This window comes from Cheilinus undulatus, linkage group 7 (assembly GCF_018320785.1).
Source record: "Cheilinus undulatus linkage group 7, ASM1832078v1, whole genome shotgun sequence".
Lineage (NCBI taxonomy): Eukaryota > Metazoa > Chordata > Actinopteri > Labriformes > Labridae > Cheilinus > Cheilinus undulatus.
In genome coordinates, this window is record NC_054871.1 from 33,428,119 (window position 1) to 33,440,726 (window position 12,608).

At 41.4% G+C, this 12,608-nt stretch overlaps 1 protein-coding gene across 1 annotated transcript; it reads right to left on the reverse strand.

Moving 5' to 3' along the window:
* Window positions 1-1,783: 1,783 nt before the first annotated feature.
* rgmd (RGM domain family, member D) lies at window positions 1,784-8,870 on the reverse strand. Its single transcript, XM_041790447.1, has 3 exons — window positions 8,651-8,870; window positions 5,219-5,730; window positions 1,784-3,518 (listed from the first exon to the last, which is right to left on the reverse strand). The coding sequence occupies exons 1-3, from the start codon at window positions 8,742-8,744 to the stop codon at window positions 2,820-2,822; spliced, it is 1,305 nt and encodes a 434-aa protein (XP_041646381.1). The 5' UTR covers window positions 8,745-8,870; the 3' UTR covers window positions 1,784-2,819.
* Window positions 8,871-12,608: the final 3,738 nt, after the last annotated feature.

Consider the following 12,608-nt stretch of genomic DNA (forward strand, 5'->3'; position numbering starts at 1 on the left):
CAACTTATCTGTACCCAGGTCCGGATCCTCTGAAGTTCACTCTGAACCCCTTCATTGCCACTTGAAAGGCACCTGATGAGGGCTCCTCAGAGGTCTGCTCCTCATCTCACCTTACATCACCACCACTCGTGTCTACACTCCAGACACTAGTGGTGGTGATGGCTGTCTGTCCAAGTGAAGTGTCATTCTATGGGAAACGCTGGCATTTGTACAAGTGGTATATTGGTTAAAACAAAAGAATTGAAGGGAAAAATATTTGTCATTTAACTCAGCTCCATCTACAGAGCTAGTTACAGGAACTGAAAGCAAACATTTGACTCCAGCCCAGCTTCAAACAGCTTATTTCATTGTATGTGTGTTTATCTTTACGTTTGAAACCACTGAAAGAGTCTGTCACAGTTGCTTTAGTGTTTTGTCTGATCCAAAGGTACCAGCTTCATCAGTCAGTACAAAAACATGTGCCATAATGCCAATTTAGAGTATAGAGGACACCTGGCTTAGGTATTAGCACTTGTGGACTGCCTGTTATCCAATCAGATTCCCATGCTGGAACCAACTGTTGTACATTGATGAAACTAGTTTTACTTTTATTTCTGATTGAGAGCTAGAATTAACGACTAAAATGTTCATTTTGTCCAAAGGTTCTCATCTCTACTCTTGTATTTGCTACTTTTAAGGATTTTCTTTTATGTTGCATATTTTTAATAATAAATCCTAATTCTGAGGCGTTAATTGTAAGTATATTAGGAAAAAAAACAAATGTTGGGGGATAAAAACTTTGTAACCTACCCCTGAAATATAGAATTGAAAAGTGAAGAGTTGTAGAAACACTAAGATGAAGAACTTCAAAATTGCACCAAAGTACAAACTTGATGTCCTTTACTTTAACTCACTTCTTCCTCAGGATTGAACTGAGAGTTTTCACCACCAAACCACAATCACCTCCCTCTCTTCCTTCCTCCATCCCTCTTCATCTCTCTCCTGTCCTCCTTATATCGAGAACGAGGTGATGAAGTCACCCAAGGAGGACCTGATTCAGGCCAGGAGAGCTCTTCGCCCATAATGGCTGAAAATGGTGACACGTTTCATTGGCCAGAACCCTCACAGCTCACTCTGGCTCCGTCTCTATTTGAAGAAATGGGACATGGAGAGATTAAGCGTGATTGCGCGTGTGACGAAACATGCTGACACACAGTAACACAAGCACTGAGACCCTTTTAACACTATACAATATACAGATGAAATCTACATCTGCTAATTATAGCGCATTAATTCTTCATGTGCTCCTGAGGAATGGGTACATTTCTTAATTGCATTTTTGATGGAGGGGAAAACTGATCACATCCCTCTTTCTAATCACTGCACGCTTTGTTCTTACATAGTGCAAATATCAGCAGCGTGCATGTGTGTGCGAGTGTGTTGACTCTAACCTGGTGTCAACCACAGACTAAATCCTATTTGGAGCCGTGCAGCGCTCTGGCAGACAAAAGCAAAGGCAGCAGCCAGCTCAGCACCCAGAGGTAACATTTACACAGGAGACTGAGAACACACTGAGGATCCCTACAGCTACACAGGCAGCCTGTCAAAACCGTCTTTATACTGCGAGCTGTCACACCTTATGGATCGAGGACCCCTTCAGGACAGGGAAAGTACTACAAGCATTTTTTAAAATTCCTGGTATGTTAGCCTTTCTATTAATCATGATGCCATATGAAAATAATCCTCTGTACATAATACCAGGGACAAGACTGAAAAAAAGGTGAAAAAATAGACTCTGTTCTGGAGTGTCCAACACTTTAATACAGAAAATTACAGATACAACAACACATATTAGTTAACTTTTTTCCAATATCTCAATATAACTACACACAACAAATGTAAAACATATTACAGTTAAAACATCTATACACAGGCAAATGTACACAATATAAAACACATATATACACTCTTTTAATATATTATTATATAAAGATTTGTGTTTTTAACCTTTAAAACTGGAAGTCAAACAGCTTGAAGAGGGAGTGTTTAACAGAGGATGAGATGATCTGTCACATCATATATTATCATGAATAGGTAGTTTTTACATACAGTTGTTGGATCCTGTGTAGTTATATATGCCAATTTCTGAAACAAGAGTTGAAGTAGACAAAGAGGTGACATTTAAATACACAAAACTTGCTGTTGCAACTGTTAAGTGCTTTTGATATGACTGGATTATACAGGATCTCGAAGCTGCATATCTCTGCACAAAAACAGCTTATGGAGTTGCAGCTTCATACATGTAGGGAGTGTTTGAAGGTTGTGCATGGAAGTATTTACAAAATAAGAAATGAAATTCTCTTCAGCTGCCTTCCTGTCAGCGCAAACACACAAGTTTAACATTTTAAAATACTTCTGTAAACCATGTAGTAGTATGTGGGGATGTTGAACCGTATGATGTAGCCGGTGTATGATGCAACGTGTGAAGAAATGCCATCTGTTGTGATAGCGAAATCCTTCACATGAAAGACAGAAAAGTTCAAACCTTCACAAATCCCCCCTCCCAAAAAATACAAATAAAATGTCTGAACTCTATATCACTCTTTCCTCAAGCTGGTAATGCTTCCACGGTCTGTTTGTCACCGTGTTTCACTGATGAAAGTCAGTCTTTTGTTTTTATTCCTTTTCAGTTTCCAGCATTTCTGCATTATTATGATGGGGGGAGAGAGAGGGAAGGGATGCAGCAAAGGGGCTGGCTAGGACGCTGTGATGCAAATGGGGACTGCACTCTACCAGATGAGCTTCCGGGTCACCCAAAATCATTTCTATTTATTTAATTTTCACATCAGCAGCAGAGTGAGGAGAAGGAGTGAGAGTATGGAGCTGCTGGCTGCTACTGCAGTCGATGTATTTGACGCCCCTCGGTTATAAAGGCGAGGAGTCCTCGGGGAGTTCTGCTTCAGTTTGCTAGGCGGCAGTGCCTTTAAATCCTCCAGAGCGCCGTAGGCTGCCATGGAGAACTCAGGGTCTCCTGTTGTCAGCAAGTCAAACACACAGGATTGAAAGTACACGTCCTCCACTTGCAGAGTCTCTCTACACTTAGCGGTGGCCCGCTCCACTGTGTACACCTGGTGAGGGGGCCGCAGGGGACCCAGCTCTGTACTGGTGCCCTGCAGGCGAGGCTGCTGGCTCTGTCTGCCCAGCGTGTGCTCTTTGATGAGCTCGTTGCGTGGGCAGCCGTGCAGGCAGAGCTGCAGGCCGCCGTTGTCTTCTGAGAAGTCCAGGGTGTCCTCTGGCATGCGGATGGCAAAGGTCAAATAGCTGCCCACACGCCGGACAATGATGGAGGTGCCAATGTAGCGGGCCTGTATCTTCACCTGACGTCCTACTCCAGAGCCGCCACGCTCAGAAATGGTCAGGCTGCCACTCTCACCACCACTGCGAGTCCCATCCTGAAAGGCCAATGGCAGATCTTCGGTGGTGGCCTGGTACACTTTCTGATCCGTACAGCCATGATATGACTTAAAGATCACTGTGATCTGAAATAAATAGAACAGATTTTTAATTCAAGGAAATAACTCAAATGTTCTTTCTCAAATAAAGACAGTGATCAATTATTAGCAAAACTTGTGATGCACTATGAGAAAGCCCCAATTACCCTGACTAATAGTAGTACCATTTATAGCCACAAGGTGGCAGCAGGAAACTGTGTAGAATGTGTGTACATGGCTCACACTGGGCTTTTCAAAGAGTGATAGGGATTTTCTCTCTCAACTAATTAATAATTACTCACAACATTTAGAGGATTTCTGTCAGTGACACTGAATTTTTTAACACCCAAACAAATAACTGCTCAAGCAATCCAAAAACCATAAATCACTTTTTCTTTCTTACTAAAACAAAGGACTATTGATCATCATCCAAACGTCTGCCATGACTGTTGGCTCTAACATCACAATTTCATCACTACCTCAAACCACCATGTATATTTTAACCCTTTACCTACACTGACTGAGTGCATCCTCAATAGGTTAAAGCTGAGCTTTAAAAAAACGGAGGCCTAACCTCCATGCCTTTTCACTCTCTTGACAAAGCGGTGTCTGTAGTTAAAATCTGCTGTAACAGGGATACTGTATTTGATGGATGATTTCCTGTCTTTAGTCTGGCAGTTAAAAACAACTCAAAAAGCACAATGGAAGTATGCAGGTGCTGGCAAAGACATACCCAAACTACAGGTTTGCATTATGTTGCACATCCAATACAAAGCAAAATGCCCTTGAAAAATTTTGCTCTGGGATCTTTGGTGCAAAACGAACCTATTCAATTAACTGAAAACCCTCACTGCTGTCCAATTATTCCTTTATTTTTCCACATTATTCCATATTTACACAAAAAGCGCCCAGTTAATTATTTGACCAGAGGGGTGAAAAAACATTCCAGATCGTGGCGTTGGAGGAAAATGTTTGAGTGAGTCTTAATCACTACCATATGACCACCCATGTGTTAAAGGTAGAGCGCTCAAGCATGTCTGTGATTCAACACCGCTGAAGGACTCCCCTCCTCTCTGTTCCCTCACACATCTGAAGGAGCTCCACGACAAGAGGAATGCTGGTGGCTCGAGAGGCACCACGGAATGACGATTAACTTCACATGTTTAATGCTTTATGGCGATACTTTCGCTACAAATCCAAGACTCAAAACACCCTGCTTGTATAAACCAGACATTTTAAGCTTATTACAATCATTGTTCATTTTTTATATGGATATTGGTGATTGGTGTGAAAGAAAAACGTCATCCCTGCAAAGGGACAGGAACTAATTTGCTCATTTTGCAGATTATTTCCTAAACACTTTATTTTCATTCTAAGATAGCTGTACCTCAGACAATACTGAAATAAAATTAAAACCTGTCTAGACCCATACCAAATATAAGTGCATCTGCAGTTACCCTCTGATTTTGTGTTTGCAAGAACTCCTCAACATCTCCTCAGCAGGACTACAGGTGATTTTTTTCCTTTTTCATTATTTATCAGCTTGGTGGATCAGTTTTGCTTCATCGATCACTAAAACCAGGAGGAATTTCTTTGACTCAGCTAACAACTATTCCTTCAGTTACTGTAAAATAAAGCAGTAACTATTCACATTTCAGAATCTGAACCTGAAAGCATTTGGCCTATTTGCCTTTAAAGTTTCAGTCATCCCACAAACTTTTATAGCTTTACTGCTAACTCATCATTACCTTGCTGGTGGCTGTAGCGCTGGATCCAAGCACAACAGGCACATTGGTCACCTGCACTGACAGGAAGCGATTGTCAATCAGAGGCCACGCCCCCTCGACTTTGCAGGTCTGAAACTCATCTCTGAATGTCCGTAGGTGCGGGTCTCCGAATAATCCACAGTGGGCGTATTTCTTCTGCTGAGCGGCCGAGCCCGACGTAAGGACCCGGTTCTCGTAGTTGCACAGCTCCGACACAGCTGGCCGAGACGTGCTGGGGACCTTTGCGGAGGAAGTGGGCCCATCGCTGGAGCAGTTATGCTGAGAGAATAACTCCTTAATGCGAAACACGGCTGAGTGGTAGACCAGGTCGCCCCTGCAGCTGCGTGCCTGCCGCCGCGTGCACAGGGCGTAGGCTCGCAGGGCGATGCAGTAGTCCACATCGAGAGCCACGTCCTCCTGCAGACCACTAGCGGGTGAGGTAGAGGCCACATACTCTGCATTGCAGCGCTGGATTCGGCACTGCTGGCAGTGAGCTGCAAAACAAACACAATCACCATCAATGTTTGCAAAAGCATTCACGCCTCACTGATAGTTTGTCAGTTCATTGCCCTCAGTCACCTTCTTTCAGCTAAGAAGATGCTCCCTACATCTACCTTAGTAACAATCGTATAATCAGACAGTACCAAGTTGAGAACATCAAGAGAGTCATTAAAATCCAAATGCGTGAGCTCACAAGGCTGTGGTCCCAAACTGAGCTCCAGACTCAGTCAAAACTTATTTCCTTCAACTTGCCTACACAGAAATAGAACGTAGCCTCGCTGTAGGAGGAAGCCAACCTGTTTGCCTCAGGGTGTTGAATGTGGTTTGGCTGTTGCTGAGGTAATTGAAGTCCATTAAGCTAACTACATTGCACGGCGGGGCTCTGGGTATGTGGGCAGCTAACATGAGGAGGATCACAAAGAGTCACACTTGTTCAGCAACTCATGGCCCAAACTGAAAGCTGTAAAGGGGGAAGGGGAAGCAAAGCACAGCATAGGATTTGGGTGGTTTCACACAAACTTCGGGTTTTGTTAAAAAATTATGACTGAAAAATCAGGGACCAGTAGGTCCCTGGGAAATAAAGTATAGAAAATCGATCATGCTTATTTGAGTCTTCTGTAACTTTTTGATAAGATGGTAACTCCTGCTGTATGGGGGGTTTGTTTCCCATCATATTAGCTAGCATCCACAACAAATTCATCACTCAGCAATATGCTGTAGAATAATTCAAACCTGTGTCCAATTGCCAGACTTCATAGACAAAGACAAAAAGATAAGCATGGAAGTTTTCATATTCTTTCTTTCATATATGTCTTCCGTAGGGAGTAGGCATTACTGATGATTGATGCTGCGCTTCAACACAAGTGCCGATGAAACTTGGATGGAATATGGAAGGTCAAACGAGAGCTTCTGCATCCCTGCAGGCCTCCTCTGTGTAGTTGCGAGGTCACACAAGTCTGCTGCGATTGACACTTTTTGACAATCACTGCTCGCACAGCCATCAACAACCAAGCATCTCCCTAAAGAGTCTTTATGCTCCAGCATGAAGTGGGCTACCAACAAGTGCAAGGACCATGTGGGGCATAAGGGAAAAACAAGAGGAAAAGTGACCACACAACAAGTATTTGGAGGAGTGTATTGGATTAGCAGGTTGGAGATAAAGCAGGAGATAAGAGACACAGCTTTCTATTGGATTTATTTTAGGCTACACCCAAAGAACAACTGAATACTCAACGTTTCCATGTTATTTGCCTAAGTGTGACTTTTTCTTAATGAAAGTAAACATGACAATGAAGTTTTCTCCCATACAGTTTTGATAACTCACAATAGTTATATTTTTGAGAAACTGTGATTTAAGCACTTCAATATTTGATTATGAATTGCCTATTCTTTTAATATTTTTGTTTCAAATTTTACACATTTAAAAAATATCCAATACCCTACCCAACTGCCAGTCTTCTTTCCTGCATCTACTTTTGCATATTTCAATCAAAAAATTTATTTTATCTTTAAAAAGAAGAAGATTTTATAGGATTCATCCATTTAAAGGCTATAATAGTTTCAAAGCAATAAAAACTCTAGAACCAGATGTGATGCAGAATGATAAAATGGTACTTACTTTATTTTCCATATAATTAAAAGGATGATATATATATATATATATATATATATATATATATATATATATATATATTCTGGTTAGCAGTCTAAACAATTAGAAAAGCAACATTGGATTATGTGGCTCTTTTTCTGTTTTTACTAAAATGTTGTTATGTATCATGATTTAATATACATATAAGATTATAATATCACAGCCTACTGAAACGACAGCAACCTGTGCTGTATCCATTTGTTTTAAGGTGATGCGAGATGCCTTTTACATTTCAAAATTTAACTTTAAATATATTTAGACACTCAACATGCTTTTAGAGGGTGTTTTAATGATTAATTAGCATGCACATTTAACTCCATCAAACTTCATAAGTCGTCGACAGCCAAACTCCAACGCAAATATCACACCAAAGGGCTCAAAGTGTGTAAAACTTTCATGCAGCATGAAATTTTCTCAAACATTATGAAGTGATCACAATATCTGAAGTAATATCAAAGCTAACAGGCTCCGGAGTTTGCTTTTTGGTCCCTAATTTGGATAAAGGAGCGACCAACACGCTCCGAGGCCAAAAAGTTGGACCCCCATGCATGGTAGCTAACAAAGTTAATAAATGAAGCATGAATAGCGGAACACCGTGGTCCCCCTTGCCTCGCCGACAAACTAAACAACCAGTACTTTTTTATCAACGTAACACTCCTCTTTTCGGAGGTAAGGGTATCCGTTTGGTGTCTGTTTTGCGGCACTTTCCACTTAAAAAAACAAGCTCCGTGGTTCTCTTGTGGTTGGACTGCGGGTGCTGGACAACAGTTGTTAGCGAGGTATGCTAGCTGGGAGCTAAGCCGTAACTTTAAACAACTTGTTTAAAGGTTACCAGCAACGTAGTTGTTGGGTAAAATGTGACGACTGTGAAGGGGTTTGTTGAAAGTAACTTTTTGTGGTTGTTTTACGAGGAAATATGTCCAAAAACACGTCCGTGAAGTAAATTGGTTCGTGTTGCTCGGCTAGCAGCGATACAAGCGTTGCGGTGCAGGCTGGAGGCTGGGATACCGAGCAGCAACAGGACATTACTTTGTCCCTGCAGAGGACGGGGTACTTTTAAACAACAGCGACTTGTCTCCCCAAAATCTACGCTAGGATGAGTGTGTCAAGTCTGTACTTGTTAAACAGCTAAAGTGTAATGACACAAAGCCAGAAAAGTTAACTTTTTTCCATCTCCACCTCCATTCCAGGGAGAGCGGGACACAAGCTTTGCATGCAGGAGAGAGGAGTGGAGGAGCACGGATTGAAAAAGCTCCACTTACCTGGTCGAAACAGCAGCGAAAGTAAAACCATCGTCAACGTTATACAGTCCCAAAGCTGCCGCTTAGCCGTGATTTGTGGTCCGCTTCTCCCCATACCAATCCATTCAGTTAGAATGGAGTTCCTCGACTGCTTCTCATCGACGCTGTGGCTGCGGGAAATCAGACAAGAATTCGTCTTCCTTCCCAAGCGCTGTCATTCAAAAGGGGCCCCTGTCTTCAGGGCGGCTCTATGAGGGAGGGGTCTAAAGTGTAGACGGGGCCCAGAGGTGATGGCTGGCCAATGAAACACTAATTATTCACTAACCACTTGATATTTACATGTAGTGGCAATTACAGGGCTGAGGACAGTGGAAAAGTGCCCTCAACAACAGTGGGGGCGGTGTGAAATTATAATTGCCCTGATTAGATTTGGAAAAATCACAGGGTGTTGTGGTTATAATAGTATTTGAACTGCCTATTATGTGTGAATATATTTATGCTAGAAAGAAAACATCTTCAACAACCAGTAAGTGAAAAGTAAAATATTACAAAGAACTGAAACACACTGGGAGAAAATTAAAGTCTTTGCACTACAAAGGACTCAGGGAGACTGTCCTATTGACCCCCTCCGCCTCCTGAAGACAAATGTTTGTGTGTTTTCAGCATTAAGTGGGATTCACCCACCTGTTGCTTCTCACTTCAGTCTTAGTGCTTAAACAATAGAGTTTGATTGACAATCATGTGTGCAAACTCACATACACTTGCTGGATATTTAAGGTTAAGAACCTGCAGTGAATGTCCAACAGGTGCACTTTTATGTTGAAGTAGAAAGAGTTCATGGGCATTTTCTTGATACCAGGGGTGGAAATTAACTAACTACATTTAGTCAAATAACTGCAATTGAGTAGTTTTTTGTGTACATTTTAAAATCAGTACTTTTCTTTCTACTTAAATACGTTTTAACCGGAGTAACTGTACTTTTACCTGATTGCAGTACTTTTTCCACCTCTGTGGAAAAAGTAGAAGAGTAGTGAGAGAATGATCACACCACATCCCAAAACAGCAAACAGTGTGGTGTTGATATCTCAGGGTTATGCATTTCAGAGTTGATAGAAGGGTAATTCTAACTCCATTTGGAGTGAAATGGTCTTCAGTGTTGGAGTAATTTGACAGTTTTGATCCAACAATGTTAGTCCAGCTCTGTAAAGATTTAATTGATCAAAGCTCTGCCAACTGTGATTTCAAATCTTGGGGGATGCATGAGCAAAGCTTCCCATCATGCCTTTGGGCAAAGTGTTTAGATGTGTTTTGTATCTGTTTAGTTGTATATGGATGTTACCTGTTGTACAGCGATCCCTGCTGAGGTTCTTTTGCTCATGTTTCTGTAGGGTTTTTGATGTGAGACACATGTGCACCATGAATGAAGTTATCCACTGAGTTATAGTTCATGTTACTAAAGGTGTATTGCCTCACTATGAGGTTGACTCTGCTTTGTTCTTGCCAGATGAGAGCTGCCACAGATTTTCAAGATTAACTGCAGCTCCATCATATTGTAAAACACTTTCAAAAGTGTAGTTTAACTGAATGTAGTGTGGACCAATATACACTTCAATTGTTAAATTTAACTTTATATGAGTTTAATTTATATTGTCAATATTGCTGTGTATTTCATTTTATTATAGAGGTGTGACTTTACCTGAACAACCGGGTTGGAGATCTATTCTCTGATTGTTCTTGCCAATAAGAAAAGATCATATTTTACTGTACAGCTCCTTAGTATCTACTCGGTACTTAAAGTAAACTTTAAATTAAATACTTTTTACTTTTACTTGAGTAGATTTATTTTACTTTTATTCAGGTAAATGTTTACCAGAGTAACTATACTTTAACATGAGCTCAGTAGATGTGTACTTTTTCCACCTCTGCTTGATATTTGTGGGAGGTACAAATAAGATTGAAGAGTGAAAAATGTAAGACTAAATAATGGAGGCTTTTGAAAAAAAAACCTCTGATTTGCTTTTTTATTTGAAGTAAAGAGATGCTTTTCTTTTTCCAAAGTGGGTTTTTCCTGCCCTAAAACGTGAGACTTGTCTCGTTTTTGCCGATTCACAGCATTCAGAGAAAAACTCTGACTCAATTATTTTCTTTCGGCTAAATCTCAGTAAGCTATTCATTTTTCCATTACATTCTCAGTTAGCAACTTGTGTGTTACTCTTTTCCTTTTGTGGCCAACTTTCCATCCCTCTTACTCCTTCAGCAACACTCCGTCTTTCATTTGCACAGCTGCTGTGAGGCCGGACCATCTGCAGCTTTCACCAGCTTTTTGTGTTAGCTGAGACACACTTTGTGGTTTTTGTAAACTGCAAATAAAGAACTTAGATGCATCAGCCAATTACTGGATAAAATATTGGTAAAATTAACGGTCAAGTGTAGTGTAGCTTCTAGACATAGATTAGAGGTTCAAGCATTGTTTTGGTGCAGCTGGAACATTTGGCTTGTAGCTGTGGGTCTCCGTTTGCACCTCCCTCCTGACTTTATGAGAGAGAAGTGAACCCAGACAGTCATTGGATCACTGGTTTTCGTATACACATGCAGGCTTCTCCGGCCACACAATTGTGTGATTCAGGTGGCCTGTCAGTCTTGTGAAAGGTCTTCACAGGCCCATGTTGATGTGGGGCTGATATATATAGTGGAGGGGGAAACGAAGACAGCTCAACCCAAGTGGAACGTTTGGATTGTTCTGAGCTGCCAGAAGGGCCTCTGTCACACTGGATCCAGTGTGCCAAGTTTATCCCCCCAGAGGGCTCTACCTTACTCTGTTTGTTCAGCTAATTTTGGAGGCTTGCTTTGGTTGATCTGCTTTATGACTGTGCTTTACGGTCGCATTTTCAGTCTCCCCCCAGAAATGTTACACTTCGTATTCCCCTCAACACTTTTGACACAGAGCAGGGACGCAGGGTGGGGAAAGATCGCTTGATGGTTTGAATATTCTGTGCAGTAAATTAAAGTTCTTACAGAATATGCCTCACCTGTTGTGGTGGTTTTCTTCTGGAGAAAGAGGTGACATTTTCTGCAGAAGACACAAAGGAGATGCATACTTTAGTCAGAGATAGAGATAAAAACAAAGCCATGGTTTCTATCAATAATCTGCCATCAGGTAAATGATCTGAGCTTCCAAAACGCAGGACTGATGACCACTGAAGCAAACAGTTAATTGATCCAGGTGGATGCTAAGGATGAATTCAGCACATGAAAGAAACTCCTGCACCACCTGTCAGGCTTGATGGGTGGAGAAAGACCTCTTTATATGTTTCCTTATGAGCATTATTGCATTGCAGGAACCAGCAATACACTGCAACTAAATCTCAAACATGTCAGACAGGGAGCAGAAACACTTAAAGAATGTCTGGGTAAGAATGGATATAAGCGATATTTTTCACATTTTTATGTTGTAATGGAGAAAAAAAGCCATTTTTTATTGATTTAAAAAAAAAAACAGCAGTGTTAGGAGGTTTGGACAAATTTTAGGAACATCTGAGATAAACATTCAAGGAAAGAACATCTAAAAGTAGTGCAACACTGACAAAAAAGCTGAAACTTAGCAAATGTAGAGAGTGTGGAGAAAGAGTGTGAGGAAGAAAGAATAGGAGAAAGAGGGGGGAAGGGAGAAGGAAGGGGGAGAAAAAGAGGGAGTGAGGGATTGGGTTTCCTCTGACTGTGTCTGGGCAGCTCCACATGTTCCTCATTAAAGTCCTCACACTGTGGGACCAGCTCCACACCGGGATGCTTGTTTTTGTTATTAGGCCCAGTGTGCTGTGGTCTGGTGGAAGCCCGAAAAACAGGCACCGTCCTGGACCATCTCCACTGCTCACTGTCCTCCAGACAAGGAAATAAGATCAGCTGTGACCTCACATATGCACACCCTCACATGTTTATACAGCTTTTTTAAAAAGCTGTCTCTTTTGCATTCATAATCTGC